This window comes from Vicia villosa, linkage group LG2, assembly GCF_029867415.1.
Source record: "Vicia villosa cultivar HV-30 ecotype Madison, WI linkage group LG2, Vvil1.0, whole genome shotgun sequence".
Classification (NCBI taxonomy): domain Eukaryota; kingdom Viridiplantae; phylum Streptophyta; class Magnoliopsida; order Fabales; family Fabaceae; genus Vicia; species Vicia villosa.
Window position 1 is genome coordinate 31,537,178 of NC_081181.1, and position 24,262 is coordinate 31,561,439.

Below are 24,262 nucleotides of genomic sequence, written 5' to 3' on the forward strand. Positions count from 1 at the left end.
ATCCTTAGATTCATCAAAGTTTCATTAATCATGCACATCCATGAATTTCACCCAAATCCCAAAGTTAGGTTTCCACATTCTTTTCATCCAACATGTTATAAATCAAAACCCACCCATAGAATCAAGTAAAGAATCATGAATTACATGTTATTTCTACCCATTCCAAGCATAAACAACATCAAACAACACAAATCTCATGGATTATGAAAATACCCAAAATGAAATCTCATGTTTTAAATTGACCCCTTAAACCATATATTTGAGTTTCTAGTGATTTATTTGATTTTAATCATTTTTAAATAAATAAAAAATTCTTAATAAATCAAATAAATCAAATAATTTCATGGCAATTTGATTTTGAGGCCTTGGATAACTTGGGAATGAAGATTGGGCCAAGAAAGATTGGGTCCTTTTGCAAAAAGATTCATTTTGGAGCCCTTTATTTCACATTTTTTCCTCAAAAATTGTCCAACTTTGACAAGGCATAACTCCCTCAATTTTTAAGATATGGAGGATTTCTAGGACTTTTTGGAAACCTCAAAAGGTCCTCTATAAGCCACTTTGGAAACTTTTTTCCATTTGAGGATTTCATCTTGATGATATAGGCTTTGACAAAAAACTGCTTTTGGTTGACTTTCAAAAATGACCTATAATCTTTTGCTCCATATCTCTCAAATGAAGCATTTTTAGACTTGGCATGTGAGAGACAAAGTTGTAGATAATTCAATTTCCTTCAAATTGAGCTTTGGATGGGAAATTTCTGATGTTCCATGTGGAAGCTATGGCTGGTCAAAGTTCAGTTGACTTTCTCCTATGAAAACCCTAATTTAGAAACTTTTGAATTTGTTGATTTCTGATCTTTTCTTGATGAACCATGATCAACCCTTGATCAAATGGTGAATGATACTTCAAAATAAGGTTGTTGACAAAAAATCAGGAGTTTTGACTGTACTTTGACCACAGTTGACTTTTGGGTCAAACTAGTTGATTGTTGACTTTCTGAGCAACTGAGTGGTCAACCCTTTGAATTAGAGCCTGAATTTTGTCATGGAGATGGTTTGAAACATCATAAGCCATATGAGATGCCTTAGAGTCTTTGGTTCATTGATTTTCTTCAGGAAACCATAAACCCTAATTTTCTTGAGCCTTTGTTTAGGATGGATGTCTCTGAGTCTTGAACTTTGATAGGAGTTTGATTTAAAAGAAATAGGATGGGAAAATTTTGGGATATGACACTCGAATCTAGGAAATCGACCAACAGGGATAGGATACTTTCCCTAATCATCGACTTCATTAAATACAACGTCTATGTTGTCCATTAGGCAACAGATGGACGAGAGTAATCATGATATGGTAAATGCTTTATCACAGCAGATTGGGACTATCTTTACTCCCATGATAAACAATACTAACCAAAGTTATGAAATGTTGGCTGGTCAAATGGCCAGAATAGCAGACTTCTTTGGCACCCCGCAGGTTCCGCCTAGACCTACCCTCCAAGCGTCGAATATAAGGCTTGTCGAGACACTAGACAATGGGGCTATGCCAGAGAACCAACGACAAATTCCAAATAGGAACGAAAGGGAGCGCATCGACCAAAATATTCCAAGAATGGTGCAACGTCATCCAAACGCAGACCAAGTCCTTAGAAATATCCATCAGACTTAATATGTGGGCCATAATAATATTTCGAATGTAGTCGATTAAGTCTTGGCTCAAAATGGTCTTAATATAGGACTTCATAGGCCTAACTTTTTGTCCCCATTGGCGGAATATGTTAGGCAAACTGAATTACCTAGGGGTTGGAAAATTCCGAAATTTACCAAGTTCACTGGCGAAACTAGTGAGTAGACGGTCGAACATGTTGCCAGGTTTTAGGCTAAAGCAGGCAATATATATAATAACAAAAAACCTGAAGATAAAATATTTTCCAAGTTCTTTAACAAAGAACGCCTTTACTTGGTTCACTACTTTGACTCCACAGTCCCTGTATTCATGGAACCAGTTAGAAAGATTATTCCATGAACAATTTTATATGGGTCAGTTGAAGATCAGCCTTAAGGAATTAGTGAGTGTAAGGCGAAAGGTCGCTGAGTCGATTGATGATTACTTAAATTGCTTTAGGTTATTAAAAGCAAGATGTTTTACACAAGTTCTTGAACATGAATTATTCGAAAGGCCGTTGGGGGTTTAGATTATTCCATTAGGAAGAAACTAGATACCCAATATCTGAGGGACATGGCACAACTGATAGACAGGGTTCGCCAAGTTGAACGTCTGAAAATTGAGAAAGCCAGGGCGAACAAGTATCATAGAAAAGAAAAAGTTGCGTATCTTGCAGTTGATGAGATTGATTCTGATAACCAAAGTGTGTATGATGAAAATGAGGTCAGTGTACCGGAGTTAAAGCCAGTGCCTCCTTACGTTTGTAAATTGCTCAAACCTTCAAATGGGAAGAATCTCATAGAGAGCAATAAAAATGGGAAATTTATCAATAAAACATATACGTTCGACATAACTAAATGTTATGAGATATTCGACCTGTTAGTAGTTGAGAGGCAAATTATAGTCCCCCCAGGACTAAAAAATCCACCTTTAGAACAGAAAAAGAAAATAGGGTTTTGTAAATTTCATAACTTTTTGGGTCATAAAACATCTCAATGTGTGCTTTTCAGAGATTTGGTGCAGAAGACGCTGAAAGAAGGCAGGCTGCAATTTGGAGAGAAACCAAAGTCCTTTATGCAGGTTGATACTGATCCTACGCTGGTTGGAGAAGCTAATTATGCCAAGCCTCTAGATGTGATGATGATCGAAGCTACTGAGGGTTTCGACTGAGGAGAGGATGTTGTTGTTGATAGCAAGGTGCTAAGTTCGGTTTACCCCAAGCCTGGAAAAGGTTTGCTGAAATTCTTGGACAAATGCCAAACAAATATTTCTCAAGTGGACCTGTGCCCAAGGTGCGATGTTGTCTATGACATGGACGTTGCCAAAATAATTCGGTTCGATCCTCGTCGGAGTCAGGATCGGTGATTCATGTTTCAGGGAGAAAGTAGTAGTCGTCGAAATGAAGATTACCGCAAGAGATTTGAAAGGCCTCGACCAAGGACTTTTTGTCCCCCATCTGATGTACCCCAAGAGAAGTGGGTGAAGCCTGTTAACTTCCAAGGTGGAAAGCGCCCAGAATGGAAAGTACAAGATTTTGGAGCAAGTACTGAAAGGGTACGACTATGTGTCTCCAAATTATAAAGGAAAAAATCTTATGAAAAGGACACAGTGGAGACGCTATTAGAGAAACTAGAAGGCGAAGAGAGAAGGTTCGACCTCAATTCAGAGAAATTTTGACAAGTTCCAGAAAAAGCCATACTATGGGAAGTTAACTGAAGAACAGAAGAGGATGGCGAATGAGCGTCTGGAAATAGGGGTTGTTTTGGGGAAGTATAAGGGTGTTGCTGAAGGCACTCCAGAGAATACTAAAAATTTCGAGAGAGAGCCTGAATACACTCCTGGATCAGACGAAGAATTGGTGGATGACAACTTCAACGCTGAGTCTAATGAGCTGCTAATTAATTGCGGTATTGTCTCTGTCTTGCCTGCAAAATATGATAGGGTCTCAGAGGTGTCGGAGAATGATGACGAATTTATTCAGGACGAAGCTGCCGACGAAAAACCATTATGCTATTATGTAATGGGAAATGGTGTGGTCGAGGAGAAAAAGGCTATCTTTGAAAAACTAGACCATGGAATGATGTATCACTTGAAGCCACTGTTTATAAGGGCTTGAGTCGATGGTGTGGCGGTGAATAAAGTGTTTGTTGATGGTGGGGCTGCTGTAAATCTGATGCCCTATTCTTTGCTTCAGAAATTGTGCAATTCCGACAGGGATTTGAGGCCCCATAATATGGTCCTCTCTAATTATGAAGGGAAAACCAGTTGTATACTTTGTGTAATACAAGTAGACTTGGCTGTTGGTTCTACCACTAGGACAACAATTTTTATGGTGATTTATCCAAGGCTAATTTCAATCTTTTGTTAGGTCGAGAGTGGATACATGGTGTAGGTGATGTTCCATCTACTCTTTATTAGAGGGTTGTCATTTAGCGATAGGACGGAATCGTGTAGAATATTGAAGCTTACCAGAGTTATTACAAAGCTGACATAAACAGAGTCGGACGGAAGCATTTCGAAATAAGATAGAAGAGGTGTACTCCTCAGATGAAAGTATTTCCAAATATTTGAATATGGACTCAAATTATGGATTCATATGGGATAAGGAAGACCCAAATGAGCTACTTCATGTAGAAAATCCACCATCTGGGTGGATAAAAGTCGATAGTAATGACTGATGAGTCATGAAATTTGGCTCAGATTTCGGCCTATTTGGCAGAAAATAGACTAAAGACGGCTTTAGAAGCCGAAATGGAACAGGAGATGGCTCTAGAGCCCATAGTCAAAAGTGATAAAAATGGCTCCCAAAGCCAGGATAAAGATGTACAAATTAAAAGGTTCGACCATACTTACGATAACGAACCTTTGGGGTTCAAAAAGGATCCTAATAGCTAGGTTAAGAGGATGCAGGCTCAAGATCCCCTTGAAGTGATAAATCTTGGGGATGGATAAATCAAAAAACCCACTTACGTAAGTGCAAAAATTGGGTCTGAAATGAAGGTGAAGTTGGTCGAACTCTTGAAGGAATATAAAGACTGTTTCGCTTATAATGAGATGCCTGGTGTCATACCCCTAAAATTACCTTTTTGTTTTGAACTTAATTCATAAAAGGTGTATAAAAAATATATAGAGGTGTCATTGGGCTTGACATTTAGATTGTCAAGCCCATTCCTTTATAAATCTTTGAGAAAGGGTGTATTCAAAGAATAGGGTGTATTTTGTTTTTTTCTCCATCCTTAGGCCAATGTTAGAACCTAAGCCCACTAAGTTTTATTTATTTTCTAAAGAGATAAAAATGTACAATAAAATGGTGGTGTAATTAGAAATCCTCCAACCAGTACAAACCCTAATTGCTAATCAAATCCAAGCCCAGTCAAACAGATTTCGAATAAAAAATATAAACCAAACTAAATCAAATCTTCATTAAACACATGAATCAATCAAATAACAGAAACAAAATAAAAAATATTACACTAACACAACATCAAATCTTCATTGAATCAAAACATAACGAAAAATAAAATTTTATTCAATCAATTTACAATCAAATCTACAATTGTTAACTCAATCAAAACCTAATAATCTAATCTTTCCTAAAGCTAAACTAAAACCTAATGCTATATAACGAAACCCTAAACCTAAAAGGAGGGGGAGATCGGAAAAAAAAAGGGTAGAAGGTGATTCAAAGAGATTATTGTTGGGATCTTCGCACGAACTCTAAGTCGTAGGTCGCTGTTGATTCGTGTCTCTCGTCGATCTCCGCCGCAGCTGCAAAGAAGGTAAACAAAGAAATCAAACGAAAGGATCGGAGAGAAACGGAAAACCGAAGAGGTAACGAACGAATCTTTAGCTTTTTGTTTTTTTTTTGCGATCCTGGGGATATTACGGAGGAGCCGTCGTGCCGGCCACCGTGCCTATTCATAAGGGCCACCGCGTGTTCTTGAACACCGCCGTAGGTGTTCTTGGTTAGCACCATAGTTGATTTTTCGTTTATGTGTTTTCTGGGTTTTTTTTGTGTTTATCCTTGAGTGATAGAAGAGAGAGATGATAGGATGAGAGGAAAAGTGAGAAGATTGGAGAGAAGAGAGAACCGAGAGAGAGCATGTGGGGAAGGAAAAAAATTTGGGAAGTGGAAAAAGGGGATAACGTTATCTCTTCCCCTCCATTTGCAGCGCGACACGTGGCCACGTATAGGCCATGTGATTGATGCATCAAACGGCGCCCCATCACCTTCTTACCATACTCCCTCAATTAAAACGCATGCAAGCCATTGGATTGGGATCGGACGATTACAGCCGCCCATCGCGTTGCAGCCTCGCGCGCCCACCTGTACTAGATCCAAACGGACCTTTGAGTCCATTGGGCCAGGTCTATGCTATTAACACCCCTATAAAATTAATAACAATCTAAAATTACACCCCCATGTATTTTAATATAATTAATTGTTTAATAATAAGATTAATTTTAAAATAATTATTATCTGGTTCGATTATATTTAATAGTCGCGTTGAGTACTAATATTTATTGGTTAAAAATATTTAAATTAATATTAATAATTTGATATAATTTTATATACACAATTGAGATTTAAGTCGTTAATTGTTTTAATCGAATCAATCGATTAAGATGATTAGCGATAAAAATTAATTCTTGTCAAGTTAATTTAGGTTAGGGCCAATTTACTAATTGTTTTGATTGAATTAATCGATTGCGATGATTAATAATAAATTATCTTATTTATTTAAATTCAAATAATATATCCAAAACAGGTTCTTTTTACTAAGCGTTTTAATCGATTCAATTTGTTACGATAATTAGTAATTCTTTACTAATTTGCTAATTATGTTGATCAAATCAATTGATCAACGCGATTAACAAAACTTTAAAATATTAAATAGGGTTGTATGCTACTAATAACTTTTAACATCTTCACAAACTGCGAATTATACAAAACTACGATTGATTGCAAACTGCGTACCGCAATTGATTTAAAACACACTTCAACATACAAATTTCAAAATGCATATAACCTCTAAAAAATACCAACATATCCCGAACTACGTAGACTCTGATCCTCCCTAAACTTCAATAGGGTTAATGTTTACCAAGGCGAGTCCCCTTCACCAAAACTTCAATAGGGTTAATGTTTACCCTAATTAACTTTCTTTCACCTTTCTTTATGTAGCCACAAACCTTACCCTAATACTTTAAAGCCATAAACTTTTACCTTAAATAAAACCTTAGGAAAGGGTTAAGGGTGCCTAACACCTTCCCTTGACCTGATTATAATAACTTATCCAGATCTCTAAACTTCGTAGGGTTTCCTATTCGCCCTGGTAGAATAGGTGGCGACTCTAAAATCTAAATTTTTAGGGCAGGTTGCTACAGCTGGCGACTCTGCTGGGGACAGATAAAAGGCGAATTATTATGCTCCTAGGTTTGGTTTAGGGTTTAGGTATGTGGCTAATTATTAGGGTTTGGCTAAATTTTAGGGTTAGGATTTTGGGGTTAGGGTTTAGGTTTTTTATTAAATATTTAATTTTCTTTTTATGTTTTTACAGTTTTATTTATTTACAGTAATTTAAATGAATATCTGTTTAATTGCATATTTGTTTTATTGCATTTTTGGGATATATAAATTGCTGTTAAAACATAAGTGTGGGAATTATTTTTAAGACCAGAGGATACTTGCATCGCCTACGAGTCTTAATGATAATTCCACTCAGAGTGGGTTGAATATCCGGAAATGTCCAAAACGATGCTTGACTTTGTTGAGGGCAGGACAGGGTATTTAGCTGATCTCTCTAGGAACCTACCCCTAAAACTCAAACCTCATGGGAAAATGAGTTGTTCTAAAATCTAAAGAGACAAAAAGTCTCGGAGGCTACGAACGGCCCCATGAGACCTTTTAGAACATACTAATGGGAAAGGTAGACTCCCTAAGCCGTTGCGTCGAACCTATGAACTTAGGACTTATGTGCTTATGTGTTTAATTATAAGTTTTTCTTATTTTTATATCATATAATTGTTTGCATTCATCATTCATCATGTGCATTTCTTCATCATGTCTTATCCACAGGAATAAAAAAATAAATAAAAAATATATTCTTTTGGTGAATATCCAGGAAAATGAGTACTAAGAAGCCCATCATCCGCTTCACCATCTCAACCCCGGATATCAGGAAGCTAAAATTAATCAAGGAGAAGATGTCGTCAAATGCTTTGAACAGGTTTGTGGGTTGTTATGAAGATATTTTGGATCTACTAAAGGTTAAGGTTCAAGAAGAAGCTATCACCGCTTTGGTTCAATTCTATGATCTGCCGCTCAGGTGTTTTACATTTCAAGATTTTTAGTTGGCTCCAACCATGGAAGAGATGGATGTTATGCTAGGATTTTCAAGGACTAAAAAGGAATTTTACACAAGAATTGGGAAAGAAGTTGAGATTTCTGATTTGGCCAAAGCCTTGGGAGTGCCCGCTACGGATTTAGAATCTAATTACAAGACTGATGGTGATGTACATGGGATTAAGAGATCTTACTTAGAATCTCAAGCTATGTGTTATGCTCAAAAGAAACAATGGGACATTTGTGGACATTTTCTAGCTCTTTTAATTTTTGGTATTGTTTTATTGCCTAAAAACGTTGATTATGTTGATCCTGCTGTGATTCATGTTTTTACATCCTTTAGGATTTTGGATAAGGATCCAACTCCCAACATCCTCGCTAACATTTACTATACCATCCATGCTCGGTGTGAAAAGAAAAAGGGAATGTTATTTTGTTGCATTCATTTATTATATGTTTGGTTGACTTCTCACATTTACAAAGCTAATTACTTGATCAAAGATTTGACTAGACATGAGTGGTCTCAAAAGTTAAGGACTCTCAAAGCGGATTCCATCTTTTGGTATGCAAGGAAGTTGAACTCCGAAAGGATCATTTACAAGTGTGGAGAATTTAATAATGTGCCTCTAATTGGGACTTTGGGTTGTATTAATTATAACCCCGTACTAGCATTGCGCCAATTGGGTCATTCTATGGATGATGAGCCTTCCAAACAACAACTGGAGGAATTGATTTTTCATGACAAAGGAAAGGGTGATCCTAGAACACTAAAGAAAGTAATCGAAGCTTGGAAACACGTTCAAACAAAGAACTTCGGGCCGAAGAATGTCGTAGCTAAGGAGCCTTACACTAAATGGGTCCAAGAAAGGGTCGGAAAGATTTTACTACCATTCAATGTGGATCCAACATACAAGCCTGATTCTCCTAATCCTGTACCTCTATCCATTGAAAAGATAGAAGGGATCAGGGCTGCCCTAGAGGCGTCTCGAAAGGAAAGGGAAAAATTAGAGCTTCACGTACATCAACTGACCAACGAAAAGAGTCAACTGCGCCTCGACCTTAAAGAGAAGAGCCAAGAGCTTCAAACCATTAAGGAAGAGAATGAAAGAGAAAAGGGTAAGAGGAAGCGTGCATTAGAAGGTGTCCTAAGTGCTAAATTCAACTTAATTGCACATAACAAAAGGCTAGAGCAAGCAAGTGTGGAAATCACAAAGTGGAGAAGGTATTACGAAAAAACTTCCCGTGACAAAAAGGAGTCCGAGGAAAATTTAGAAGCTGTAGTCTTTGAATTGACTGATAGGACCAAGGATCAAGAGGTGCAAATAAGGGATCTCAAGTATGACCTTCAAGAAGCCCGCAATTCTGAACAAGAAGAGCGCTCAAGGAGAGTAACCACGGAAGAAGCACTTGTACAACGCACCGGTGAGCACAAGAGAACACTTCTAGCTTTGGGCGCACTTAGGGAAGTATTTGTAAAGCAAAGAGAGATATTCGAGGAAGCAAGGGATGAAAAGGAGTATTGGAAAAGGCAATATACGATTGTTTATACGGCAAGTGAGCATGTGAGCATGGTTCCTAAGCTTCTCAAGGACCATGAGAAATGTCGTGAGAATTATGACAACCTGTCTTCTTGTGTAATGACTTTGTCCAAGACATTCCGAAGAGTTTGGAAAGAGTGGAATCTTCTCCCGTCATTCTTCCCGAGGTAATGAGAGAGTTCATGGAGCTTTGTAGGGACATGGTTGACAAGTTCAAAGCGGATATCCAAAGGCGTTCTTAGGCATTTACTATTTCCTTGTTGCATTTATTTTTGGTTGTTTAATTTTTAGTTTCTATTCTCGTTTGTAACGTAACAATAAAGTTTGTAATTCCTTGCAAGTATTTTTAATTAATAAAGAGTGTTTACTTTCGCATTACTCATTGTTCCTACGATATTCACCAAAAGGGTTATTTAAATAAAAAAATGTTTAAAAAAAATAATAATAAAATAAATGTGGATAAGACATGAACATAAACATAGCATTCATGACATGCATATCATTTCAAACTGTTTTTCAAAAACATTAAAAGAAGGAAATTGTCTTTATCTCCAATCACGTCATTGGAGAAGATAACCAAGCAACCATACCGCCGTACTAAACTAGGTCTCAAAGAAAGAAAGCAATGGAACAACTAGAGATTAAGGGAGGGATGACCCAAATATTGAGTTTCATGAAAGATTTCATGGATAAACAAGAAAAGGGTAAGGAAACTCAGGATCAGACCCAGGATATACCAGATGATGGCAACCCGCTGTTAAGATACATTCCAAGTATTGATCCTCATAGAATGAATGCCCGCTCTTCCAAAAGAGTCGTCTGATCCCATGAGGAAGGAGAGACTTCTCAGGAAGGATTCATACCTGCTACACAGAAGGAAGGGGTATCCCGCACGGTTCGCATCCCTGTCAACAACCCTCCTAAAGAGGATGATTACTTGGATCTGCAGTATGGTGATGTGGATAATAGATACCAGGTGCCTCCACACAAACAAACTTCCCCTAACTCTGGAGAAGATTCTAAGGACATCGGACAAATTAAGGCACTGGAGGAAAGACTAAAGGCGGTAGAAGGGTACAATGTCTTTGATGTGGATACCTTCGAAATGAGCTTGGTCCCAGATTTGACCATCCCACATAAGTTTAAGGTTCCTAACTTTGAGAAATACAAAGGACTCACATGCCCGAGAAATCACTTGCGCATGTATGTACGAAAAATGGTTGCGTATGCCCACGATCAAAAGCTGATGATACACTTCTTCCAAGATAGCTTAAGTGGAGCGTCTGTTGATTGGTACATGCAGTTGGAAAAATCCCATATCCGAAGCTGGAATGACCTTGCTAACACATTCCTAAAGCAATATAAGTACAACTTGGATATGGCACTCAACTGGATGCAACTAAAAATTATCACAGAAGAAGGATGAAGCCTTCAAGGAATATACACAAAGATGGCGAGAAATGGCTTCTCGAGTCCAACCTCCCTTGCTGGAGAAAGAACTGGTAGACATGTTTATGGGCACCTTGCAAGGACCATACTATGATAAGATGGTCGGAAGCGTATCTTCATGATTCTCAGATTTGGTGGTTATTGGTGAAAGAATTGAAAACGGGATTAAGAACGGAAAGATACAAGGGGCACCCTCAGGTTCTTATCACTCAAAGAGGCCCACTCCAACTTTCTCAAAGTAGAAGGAAGGGGAGACCAATTCAGTAGTGCATCAAGAACCCAAGCCTCCTATGTCATTTCTGCAACAGCAAAACAGGTTTCAAGGCCCCCAAAGGAAATTTGATCCTTTGCCTACATCCAAAAGCGAAATGCTAAGATACTTGGTAAGTGAGTCATTGGTAGAGATCAAACCATTGGCACCTCCTCCTCCAGAGAAGGTTTTACCCAGATACAATGCCAACGAAAGGTGCGAATACCATGCTAATTCCCCCGGACACACATTGGAAAAATGTTGGGCCTTCAGGCATAAGGTTCAGGATTTGATAGAGTCAGGAGCAATTGCCTTTGATAAACCCAACGTAAAGACGAATCCTATGCCCTACCATGATGGAGCAGTCAATCTAATAGAGGTCGTTGCCAAGCAAGAGTTGGTTCAACAAAGAAGTTCCCCCATAGATGCACTTAAGAGGTATCTACTTATAAAGGGGTTCATCTTAGAACATAACGAAGCTTTCAAAGACACTCTGCAAAGGCTCATGGATCAAGGGTTGATTCAACTAAAGTAACAATCTGAGGAGGAATATATAGCTATGGTGGATAGAAACGAGTGTGGTGGTCGTTTTTTTACCTCCCCGTTTCACTTGGGAGGACGGCACGCTAGACCCTTCACGCGAAATTTGGAAGGAGAATGCGCCCGTGGTGGGATGAATTTTATTTCAGTTCTTCCTACGATATCACACGAACTTTCTTATTTGTCCTACGAGTAGGAAATGGGAAAAAAGATCTCAACTAAACCCTAGGAGTTTGCTAAGTGTGGGGATTTCACCTAGACTAGAAATTCTGGAGTCCGGGAGGTCGGTTATACATAGGGAAGTGTTTAAACACCCTACATATCTATAGTACTCTACAGGAACCTTCTCTGTGTCATTGTGATTGTGTTTACTGCTAATGATTGGGAAAGTTTCTCCTTTGTGTTAGGAGAAGGAATTGAATTGAATAAAAGAAAGACAGACAGGCAGACTGACAAACTGACTATTTTTGGTATTTTATTAGCTCGCTGAGATTCCTTGTGAACCTAATGCCTACATATCCCTAATGGAAGTCAGAGCTTAATGTAGTTCGGGGAACTAATTAATTATTAATTATTTTTTGGGTGCCTTGCTTGAAGCTCAAGGTTGAAGCTTTGAATTAAATCTCTGTTTACAGTAAAGAGACATGAAGTCATCTTTATAGGGAGGTATTTCTACTATTCCACCACAAACATTTAAAAAGAGTGACAGAATGATTGAATTCATTTCATTAAGAGAGTGACCTTACTTGTGTGTTTGCAAGTATGCTAGTATCTCTTAAATGAAAGAAAGATGCTCGTCCAAATTAGGGAAAGTTACCACATGTCTGGGTTTTACTGCCAGCTCATGCCTTTCAAAATCCTAAATGGGAGACTTGATTAAAATGAAATGTAATGTTTGTTTGTTTGAATGTGGTGAGATAGAAGAAAGATCTCTCTATAGAGATAAACTATGTCTATCTACTGTATAAAAGATTTGACTTTTTAGCTGGCTTGAATGAGGCCCAAGCTTGAGGCTTTTTGATTAATGTATTATTTATTGACTCTGGGAGATGACTCCACTGGGGGTTAATTACAAGGAATTTTTGTATTTTGTACAAGGCCCAGAATTGAGGCTGACTCTAACTAGAAAAAATATTATTTTCTGCCTTGTACAAAGCCCAAGGTTGTGGCTGACTGAGTATGAATGACTCTAATAGGGAAAAGATCCTAGATGTTAGGAATCTTTGACACATGAAGTATGGTTTATCTGCCTTGTACAAAGCCCAAGGTTGTGGCTACCTGAATGATGAAGGACTCACTGGGGAGACTCTATTATTTGCCTTGTACAATGCCCAAGGTTGAGGCTGACTATTAACAGGGGAGTTTTATTGTTTTGGTGCCTTGTATGAAGCCCAAGGTTGAGGCTAACTATTTTTGTTGGATTTTGACTCTACTGAAGGATTTATTTATTAAAAGAATGATTTTTTTTGGAAGCTAACCCTTTCCAGGGATTTTGACTCAGCTGGAGAATTTATCTTTTGAAAAGAATGATTTTTGGAAGCTAACCCTTTCCAGGGATTTTGACTCTACTGGAGAAATTGTCTGTTAAAAGACTGATTTTTGTCATGTTTTTGGAGGCTGACCCTTTCCAGGGGTTTTGACTCTTTTGGGGAAATTATCTCCTAAGAGAAATGAATCTTTGGTTTTTGAAGAAGTGATTTTGGAGGCTAACCCTTTCCAGGGGTTTTTATTAAGATAAAAGAAATGATTTAGATGCTAACCCTTTCCAGGGGTTTTTTATTAAGATGAAAGAAATGATTTGGAGGCTAACCCTTTCAAGGGGTTTTTGTTAAAATGAAGGAATGATTTGGAGGCTAACCCTTTCCAGGGGTTTTTGTTAAGATGATTGGCAGAAAGATTATCTAGTGGAGACTTCTTGTTTAAAGCCCAAGATGAAGGCTGACTCTTGCTGAGGATAAGCAAACATGGATCCTAGACTCTGCTAAGGAAGATTAATGAAGATAAGGGTGACAGAGACTGTCCATGCCTCTCATTCCAAAAGGTGTACTCAATGTAAAATTGAGACAAACTTAGCTTGTTTAAAGTCTGGTTTAAATTGGAAGAAACTCACCAGGGTATGTTAAGAGGTGACTAAAGACCTGTTCCTATGTTTATAAGAAACCTGATGGGTCCTTGTATACAAGCTCAAGAGGAAGCTGGAAATGCTTTTAAGAAGCCTGTGGGTCCTTGTACAAAGCCCAAGAGGAGGCTAATCGAGGGTCATCGAGGGTCCTTGTTATAGCACAAGAGAAAGCTATGTGGTTTTGAACTTATTTTGGCTTTAAGCAAATGGGTAAGAGGTTTCACCGGGAATAATTCCTCTTTGGGTTGATGTGTCCTATTTTTTTGGATTCTAAGGTTTTTGCCAAGATGTTTCACCGGGAATAATTCATCTTGGGGGTTTGAACTACAGATCTCTAATTAGGAAAGAGCCTTCACCGGGAAGACATTCCCAATCCTAGGCCATATTCCTATATATATATATATATATATATATATATATATATATATATATATATATATATATATATATATATATATATATATATATATATATATATATATATATAGTTTAACTGTCCTAAGGTTTACACTCAAACATAGTTCTAAACAAATATATGCACAGTTTATATTTGACAGTAATTTAAATAAAGACTGTAAATTGAAAGCTTGTAAAGCCTAACCTGGATGGAGTAGAGGCCTTTGAAGAAGTATGTACAAAGCCTTACCAGCAATTGATGGATAACAGTTGAATATATATGATAAACAGTTAATGGTTTTTTGAAAACAGAAGAAGTGAATATGGACATAGGTCACATAGGTATCTGAAGAGTTTCACCGGGAATAATGCCCTTCAAATACCAGAAGAATGTTTTGAAAACAGAAAGAAGATTTTGTAAATACAGTTTTTGAAAACAAACTATGAAAAGAAAAAGGTGTTGGGACTTACACTCTATTAGAGGCCCAGTGAAAATGATTTACTGTTTATGAAAACAGTTTGAAAATGATTTGCAATTTGAAATGATTACTGTTATGAAAACAGTTTAAGAGTTTTAGGCTTACCTCGAAGAATGAGAAATCGGATTTCTGAGTTTGAGGTGTTACCTGGATCCTCAAGTGATATGCTTGGAATAAATTAGGATCTCAGCAGATATTAAGCATCCACACCAGCAGAATAGAACGTCAGATAGACTCACAGCTTACGGCACTCTATGATCTTCCAGTAATTGTTTATGGACTTCTACCGCAAATGGAAGACCAAACAAAACAGACAAATCCAAAAGACAACAGAGAAATAATCTCTAAGTCTTGGATGAAGTGAGAAAATTCAAGTAATATGTGCAACAGTAATCAAATAAAATTTAAATGGTTAACTACACAAAACAATATGAAAACATCAAACTTAAACAAAATTAATCTAAGAAAAGATATTTTTTGTAGTTTTATGAAAAGAAGAAAATAATTAGAAACATAATTATAAATATGCATCTAATATATTTTTTTGGAGTTTTTAAATAAGGATTAGAAAAATTAAACTAAATCCTATATAAAAACTAACTCTTTTTATGCAAACTATTTTTCTAAAGAGAATTAAAAGAAATATTTAAAAGAGCTTAATAAGTGGGCCTGAGGCATGCTGAAAATCGGATGGGGGTGCAGAGCCCATAAAAAACCTGAAATTAATATAAAAGAGTTGTGGGCCGGACCGGGTCAGGTCAGTTGAAACCCGGATCCGCCCATTCTCTTAATGCAAGCTGGGTTATAAAAAAAACCCTAAAAAACCAAACATAGAGGCAACGCCTCTTTTTCTTTCTTCCTCGCGCTTTTCTCTGTAAAAAAAGAAATAGAAGAACAAACTCCCTCCTCTTTTACAGCAAACAACAACAAACAACAACAAACAACATCCTCTCCATCTCTCCTCGATTTTCTCTACCTCTCTCGCTGATGAAACGTAAACAACAATCAGCAAAAGAAACTCTCTCGGTTTCTATCTCTTGCGAGGAACAACAACGGCGGCCAGCTCCGGTTTTGATTCTCAGATTGTTACCTCTTTACCGAACTTGCGAAGAACAAGACTCCTTGGTTCTCCTTCGTTGATTGTTATCTCCTCTCAGTGAACAACAACAAATCGGTCCCTCTTGCTTAGTGAACAACAACAATTTCGTTTTATATGTTTAAAGACAAACTTAAGGTTTTTTGCTTCAATTTCGTTTTCATGGTATAGTTTGATTTTTATGACATAACTAATAACTTATGCTATCTGTTTCTGATTTTTTCCAGATGATGTACAAGAACAAAATGTTTGTTGCAACAATGATTAAACAACAGTGTCGAGCATGAGGTGTGAAGTAGACTTACCTTCGCCGAGGAGGTTTTCGCCGGATTATTGTTGAAGGTATGTTCTTGATTCCTTCTGCTGCTGCGAAATTGTTGTTGATGCTGAATTTTTGATGATGTTTGAACTGTCCAGAACCGTGGTGAACTATTGATGTTGTTGTGATTGATTCTGAATCTGTCATGAACTTTTGCTTTGAGTTGTTGCAACTGTGATTGTTGCTGAATTTTTGAACCTTATGCTTGCTGCTAGTTGTCAACAACCTTGAATGGTAACTTGGTTACTAACAATTTCAGAATTGTTAACTGTAACAATTTTGAATTGTCACTAACAATTCTTCTAACAATTTTGCTTCTTGTTGTAGGCTTTTGATGAAGGTGATGCCATAACACCTCTTTGGATTGTGGGAGACTTGAAGATGAACTTCAAGTTGCTTGGAGACTTGAAGATGAAGATCTTCAAGTGAGGTATGAAGAATTACCTCCTCCTTCTTTGTAACTAGAATGCTCACCTCCAATAGAGAATCTCTTGGCTTGAGAATTTCTTCTTGCCAAGAGGTCTATTGAACAATATATGAGCAATAGAGAGAAGAGATAAAGCAAGAATTTAAGTTGCTTTGGTGTGATTAATTATGAAGGATGACACTTCTATTTATAGGCAAAGAAAAGGATATGTTAGGCATTATGTAACTTTGTAGCCAAGTTTGTGATTCTTGTAAGAAAGGAATATCCCACATGACATAAGCAAAAGATTCTTTTATGACATGAGCCATGTGAATATATTTTCATGTCATTTTATGATATCTCTAAGTTGTAGAAGTTTATGACATAAAAATCTCTCTTTGACTTTCTTTGATTTTTGACTTTTGACTTTGATTTGGGCTTTTGGGCCCCCTTGAATTATTTTTGTGAGACTTTTGCTAATTCCACCCTTTTTGTTTCTTTTTCATGTTGCATGAGGATTCTTGAAGGAAGAATAAAGAAACTTGGTCTTGAAGAATGGAAGCTTGGAGATTGAAGAATAAATTCAAGAAAACATTGTATTTTTCTTTTGTTGTAATTCTTGAACTTAATATCAATGTAATTTTGGTTCATGCATTTCTTGAAAAATTGTGTAGAATTTGAATATTGTATCTTGTAATTCATTTGGAATTTAGAACTTGGTTCATGCAAAAGAACTTCACTTGTAATGCTCGAATTTTCTTTTGGAACTTTGAATGAAATTGTTATACAAACATAAAGTTTTGAATATTCTTGAATGAATTTGAATTTAGAAATTCAATTCCTTTTGAATAGAAAAATGATAGGAAATCCTTTGAATTTTAGGCCTTGAAACATGTTCTTTGCCATTGTGGATTTTTGGAATGATATTGAATTAAAATCCTTGAATCCATGGTCATGAACCATACTTGAAACAATTCTTTCAAAATGGACTAAAATTATTTCTTGCAATTTTGATGAAAATCCCATGAATGACCAAATAATTCACATGAGCCAATCTTCTTCATTATGATGAATCCATAGGCAAAAAGTCATGAAATAAATTCCAAACAATCCTCTTGAATTGCACAAATTGGAAAAGGCGCATTTAAATTGAAAACCTCCATGAGCATGAATTATTTTGCAAAGAATGAGTGAATGAATGAAGTCTTGATCACGGCTTCCAAACCGATCAAGAAACATTTTTGAAATTGACGTCAATGATATGACATCTCAGGGGGGTCGAAAATTAGGGTATGACAACGAGCCATTGGTGATACCTAACCACGGAGCGAGGAAACCATTAATCATCCCATGTTCTAAACCACCATTGCGGATACCTACACGAGAGCATACTAAGGTAATCCCGACCAACAAGAATAGAGCTCCATATCCGTTGGACAAAATGAAAACAGTACCCTGGGAATACAATTCCGGTGCTAATACAGAGACACAAAGGCAATCTTCTGTGTCAAATATCTTGGGACCTGGAGGCATGACCCATAGCGGTCGCATATTCAAAACTGCGCAGGCACATCCAAAGCCTAATGAAAACTTGACACAAACTAGTGATCAAGCCGCGGTAGGACCAAGTGTTGAAACAACTCCTAAGGATAAAGAAGCCACTGATAAGGATGCTGAGGAATTTTTGGCTTTAATCAAGAAAAGCGGTTATAGGGTGGTAGATCAGTTAAAGCAAACGCCATCCAAAATATCACTCCTATCACTACAGGTAAACTCCAAGAAGCATCGACACGCCTTGATGAGGATCCTAAATGCCACCCACATAACTAAAGACATAACTGTGAATCAATTCAATGGGATGGTGGCTAATATCACCGCTGGGGCATGTCTGGGGTTTAGTGACCATGAGTTACCTCCACAGGGAAAGGCGCACAACAAAGCCCTGCACATCTCTATACAATGTGGGAAAGCTCACCTATTTAGGGTTCTGATTGATACATGTTCGTCACTAAATGTGATGCCAAAAACAACCCTAAAAAAGATAGCCCTAGAAGGTCTTGTTGTCAGACCAAGTCGTCTAGTGGTCAAAGCCTTTGATAGATCACATAGCCCAGTATATGAAGAAGTAGACTTACCGGTTATGGTCGGTCCTAATACCTTCTGTATCAACTTCCAGGTGATGGAGATAGAGCCAGCTTACACATGCCTACTAGGGCGTCCTTGGATTCACGCAGCTGGGGCAGTCACATCTACTCTTCATCAGAAGATAAAATTTATGGATGGAAACTCCATAGTAACTGTCAATAGAGAGGAAGATATATTTGTCAGCAACTTGGATTCATACAGATACATCGAGGCTAGAGAAGGGGCATTAGAAACTGCGTTCCAGGCGTTAGAGATTGCAATTGCAGTCACACTATCCTTGGAGAAAATACGAAGGGTGGTAACATCTTGGAGAGACCTACAAGACATGAATGTGCAAGGCTGGGGCAAAGTGCCGGAAATCCTGGAGAAGAAGGATCGCTTAGGGTTAGGATATCAACCGTCGAAGATCATAAGCGCTGCGAATGAGGAACAACGATTCCCCCCGATTATGCTGACTTTTGTTACAGGCGGGTATGAACACATAGCTATGATATCCAACATGCACTCTAAAGAGAGAACATCCAACTTCATCCGAAGGGCCAGATCAGGAGAGCAGCTCCAGAACTGGACGAGCCTGGAGATACCGGAGATAGTTTTCGTTTCTAAGTAATTTGCTTCTGTTTTATTTTTTTCCAATAAAGACAATAACGCTCGTGCCTCGCCTGAAGCACAGAGTTGGTTTGTAAGGGCCCCATTTCTTTTCAAATTTAAGGTTTATCAATAAAATTGTTTTTTGTTTGGTATTGAAAAAAATCTCGTCTACTCTTGCATTTATTTCTTTTCAAAATGACAAATAAACTTTTTCACAAAAGCACATCCATATCTGCATACAAAAAGGAAAACATAAAACATGTGCATATCACCTTCTAATACTACCGATAATAATACTGCTGAAACTCAATACAAACTCGAGGCTCTTGTTAATCAGTCCGAGGAAGGAAATGAGGAAGACGATGAACTTCCAGAAGAATTGTCAAGGTTAATAGACAAAGAATCCAAAAGCATGCTCCCTCCTCAGGAGGCCATTGACATCATAAACTTGGGTACGGACAAAGAACCCAGGGAAATCAAAATTGGGGCAACACTAAACGAGGACATAAAAGCAACGCTAACTAAGCTCCTCCACGAGTACGCAGAAATATTTGCTTGGTCATACCGTGACATGCCAGGGTTGGATACGGATATCGTTGTACATAGATTACCACTACATGAAGGGTGTGCACCTGTCAGACAAAAGCGTAGAAGAGTTTGTCCTGACATGGATAACAAAATCCGAGAAGAGGTACTCAAACAGTTCGACGCTGGGTTTCTTTCCGTGGTTGACTATCCACCATGGATTGCTAACATAGTTCCAGTTCCTAAGAAAGACGGGAAAGTACGCATGTGTGTGGATTATAGGGATCTGAACAAAGCAAGTCCGAAAGACGACTTTCCACTACCACACATAGATGTGTTGGTGGACAATACAGCACAAGCTTCAGTTTTCTCCTTCATGGATGGGTTCTCTGGGTATAATCAAATCAAAATGGCTCCTGAAGACATGGATAAGACAACCTTTATGACATACTGGGGCACCTTCAGCTACAAAGTAATGCCTTTTGGATTACGAAACGCAGGGGCAACATATCAACGAGCCATGGTCACACTGTTCCATGACATGATCCACAAGGAGGTCGAAGTATATGTGGATGATATGATTGCTAAGTCTTGTACAGATGAAGAGCATATTACACACTTGTAGAAATTGTTCGAGCGCTTGAAGAAGTTCAAGCTGAGGTTAAACCCGAACAAATGTACATTTGGTGTGGGGTCAGGAAAGCTATTGGGATTCATTGTGAGCCAGCGAGGCATAGAAGTAGATCCCGACAAGGTGAAGGCTATACAAGAAATGCCTGTTCCAAGGACACGAAAAGAGGTTCGTGGATTCTTGGGTAGGTTGAACTACATCTCAAGGTTCATTTCACATCTAACAGCCACGTGTGAGCCTATATTCAAGTTACTAAGGAAAGATCGGCCGATCAAATGGAATGAAGATTGTCAAGTAATCTTCGAAGCTATAAAGAGATACTTACAAAATCCACTGATTCTCATACCTCCCATGCCAGGGAGACCACTAATCATGTATCTCACGGTTCTCGAAAGGTCTATGGGATGTGTACTGGGCCAACAGGATGAAACAGGCAGAAAGGAGCACACTATTACTATCTTAGCAAGAAATTCACAGATTGCAAATCTCAATATTCACCACTAGAAAAGACATGTTGTGCCCTAGCATGGGCCTCCAAACGTCTACGGAAATATATGCTAACACATTCCACATGGTTGATATCAAGAATGGCTCCTTTGAAATACGTGTTCGAAAAGCAAGCTCTCACAGGTAGAATCGCAAGGTGGCAAATGTTACTATCAGAATACGACATACAATATATCACTCAAAAAGCAATAAAAGGGAGTGTATTGGCAGAACACCTTGCCCACCAACCCCTCGAAGAATACCAATCTATGAAATTCGACTTTCCTGACGAGGACATCATGGTGATAAGGGACTACGAAATACCAGGACCCGACGAAGGACCCGAACCAGGGGCAATATGGACACTTACGTTCGATGGGGCCTCGAATGCACTAGGACATGGCATAGGGGCAGTCTTGATATCTCCTGAAAATTGTCACTTACCTTTCACTGCGAGATTGTGCTTTGACTGCACCAACAATACTGCAGAATATGAAGCGTGCATATTGGGGTTAGAAGCTGCGATTGACCTAAGGATTAAGCTGCTCGAGGTATATGGAGATTCTGCGTTGGTGATTCACCAAGTCAATAAAGAATGGGATACTTGAGATGTAAAGTTAATCCCATACCGGGACCTCATACTAGAGTTAATGGCTGAATTTGAAACAATCACTTTCACTCACATCCCAAGGGAAAGAGAACCAAATGGCTGACGCACTAGCAACACTTTCCTCCATGTTCAAAGTAAATTGGCCGAACCATGAACCACGAATAACGGTTAGACACTTCGATGAGCCTGCCTATTGTCTCACAATCGAGGAGCAGCCTGATAACAAACCATGGTTCCATGATATCAAAAGGTACTTGGAGAAACAAGAATACCCGGAGAATTCCTCTACGATTGACAAAAAAACACTAAGGAAATTGGCAGACAAATTCTTCTTGAGAGGAGATATCCTATACAAACGAAATTATGACTCAGTATTGCTGTGGTGTGTGGATAAAAATGAGGCCAAGGAGATTATTAAGGAAGTACATGAAGGAACCTTCGGAACCCATGCAAATGGACATTCAATGGTGAGAAAAATTCTACAAGCAGGATATTAATGGCTGACAATGGAAGCTGACTGTTTCCAATATGCAAGAACATGTCACAAATGCCAAATATACGCTGATAAAATACATATGCCGCCTAATTCGTTGAACATCCTGAGTTCACCGTGGCCGTTTGCAATGTGGGGGGTTGACATGATAGGGATGATCGAACCGAAAACTTCTAATGGACACCAATTCATATTAGTTGCCATAGATTATTTCATCAAATGAGTCGAAGCCGCTTCTTACACCAACATGACAAGACAAGTAGTCACCCGGTTCATTAAGCATAACATTATCTGCCGGTATGGGGTTCCAAATAGGATTATCACAGACAACGGGTCGAACCTAAATAACAACGTGATGAAGGAGTTGTGCGAGGATTTCAAGATTGAACATCACAATTCTTCACCATACCGGCCTAAGATGAATGGTGTTGTCGAAGCTGCGAATAAGAACATTAAAAAGATAATACAAAAGATGGTGAAAACATACAAGGACTGGCACAAAATGCTTCCCTTCGCCCTGCATGGTTACAGAACCTCGGTACACACATCCACAGGAGCAACACCATTCTCCTTGGTTTACGGTATGGAAGCAGTCCTCCCTATCAAAGTGGAGATTCCTTCATTACGAGTCCTGGCTGACACAAAGTTAGAAGAATTGGAATGGGTAAAAACCTGTTTTGATCAGCTTAATCTCATTGAAGAAAAACGACTGACGGCTTTGTGTCACGGGCAACTCTATCAGAAAAGGATGAAGAAGGCGTTCGATAAAAAGGTCCGTCCTCGAACTATCAAAGAAGGAGATGTCGTCCTCAAGAAAATTATACTACCTCGACTTGATGCCTGTGGGAAATGGAAACCTAACTACGAAGGTCCATATGTCATAAAAACGGTATTCTCAGGAGGAGAACTTGTCCTCACTACAATGGACGGGGATGAATTACCACACCCAATCAATTCCGATGCGGTTAAGAAATATTACGCCTAACAAAGGCAGGATCATAGGCTATGAACCGAAGACGAACTACAAAGGATAAGGATTCATGCAATCATTCACTTCTAAAGGCAAAGGATTACTGGGACCCTCGAGAACAAAGGAGCAACGACAGTATTAATATCATTTCTATTTGTCATTTTCTTTTCACACCTTGTACATTCTCCGATTTAAGGCAATATCAATAAGTTTTTTCTTTCCTTCATGCCGCGCTTTCTCGTTATTTCAATACCATTTGAAAAGGACGAAATTTTTATAGACTTTATACTGAATTTACTATGGGGAACTTACAAAACAAATGTTTTTAAGCAACGAAACGAAATTACAAAAATCTTCGGAGGATAACATACGCTTTACGCCGCAATCACTTTGATCTATCACGATCCTTTTACAAATGATATTTTACAATCACAAGGAACACTATCAACGGATCATTTAATACAATCCGAACTAGGATTTATTCTAAATAACACCCCACACATCTCAAAACGTCTGGATAATTCAAAAAGTCAAAGGGTACCAGGGGATTGGTTCAGGACCTAATGGTCTAAAAGGAGACTGAAACTCGAATTTTCGCTCAGAAACATTTTACACATAAACATTACGAACCGGCATAAGCGAAGCCGTGGCACAAGGCCAAGTAGGGTTAAACAAATTCAATGGGTGATGAGGAGATAAATTTTGAGATCATTATACATACATACGCATTAGCATGCATACATGCAACATTTACACTCCACATCCAGACATCGTGCATCTCCAATGATTATACATGCGTACGAGCATCACACTATCAAACATTACTCATATACAAACGGTTCATACACCCAAGTTGTACAAACAACAGGATCGCATGCATATACATGGTTCATACGCATTTACAAAATAACTTTTTACGCAGGTGATCTTGCTAGCACTATAGCAAGTAAATATTTTTACGCATGTGATCTTTCTAGCACTATAGCAAGTAAATCTTTTTACGCAGGTGACCTTGCTAGCACCATAGCAAGGGTATCTTTTACGCAGGTAAAACTTGCTAGAACCATAGCAAGTAATCCCTTTTACGCAGGTAAGCTTGTTAGAACCATAGCAGGTGATCCCTTCTTCATCCAAGATATATGCAAGGACTTACTAGAACTATAGTAAATCCTTCCCTTTACGCAAACTGCGAAAACATGCTAGAA

At 38.2% G+C, this 24,262-nt stretch overlaps 1 protein-coding gene across 1 annotated transcript; it reads left to right on the top strand.

Annotated features, from left to right (window-relative positions):
• The first annotated feature begins 17,867 nt into the window (after positions 1–17,867).
• On the top strand, positions 17,868–19,361 carry LOC131648791 (uncharacterized). The gene has a single exon (XM_058918517.1). It carries the CDS (start codon positions 17,868–17,870, stop codon positions 19,359–19,361), a length of 1,494 nt encoding a protein of 497 aa, XP_058774500.1.
• Positions 19,362–24,262: the final 4,901 nt, after the last annotated feature.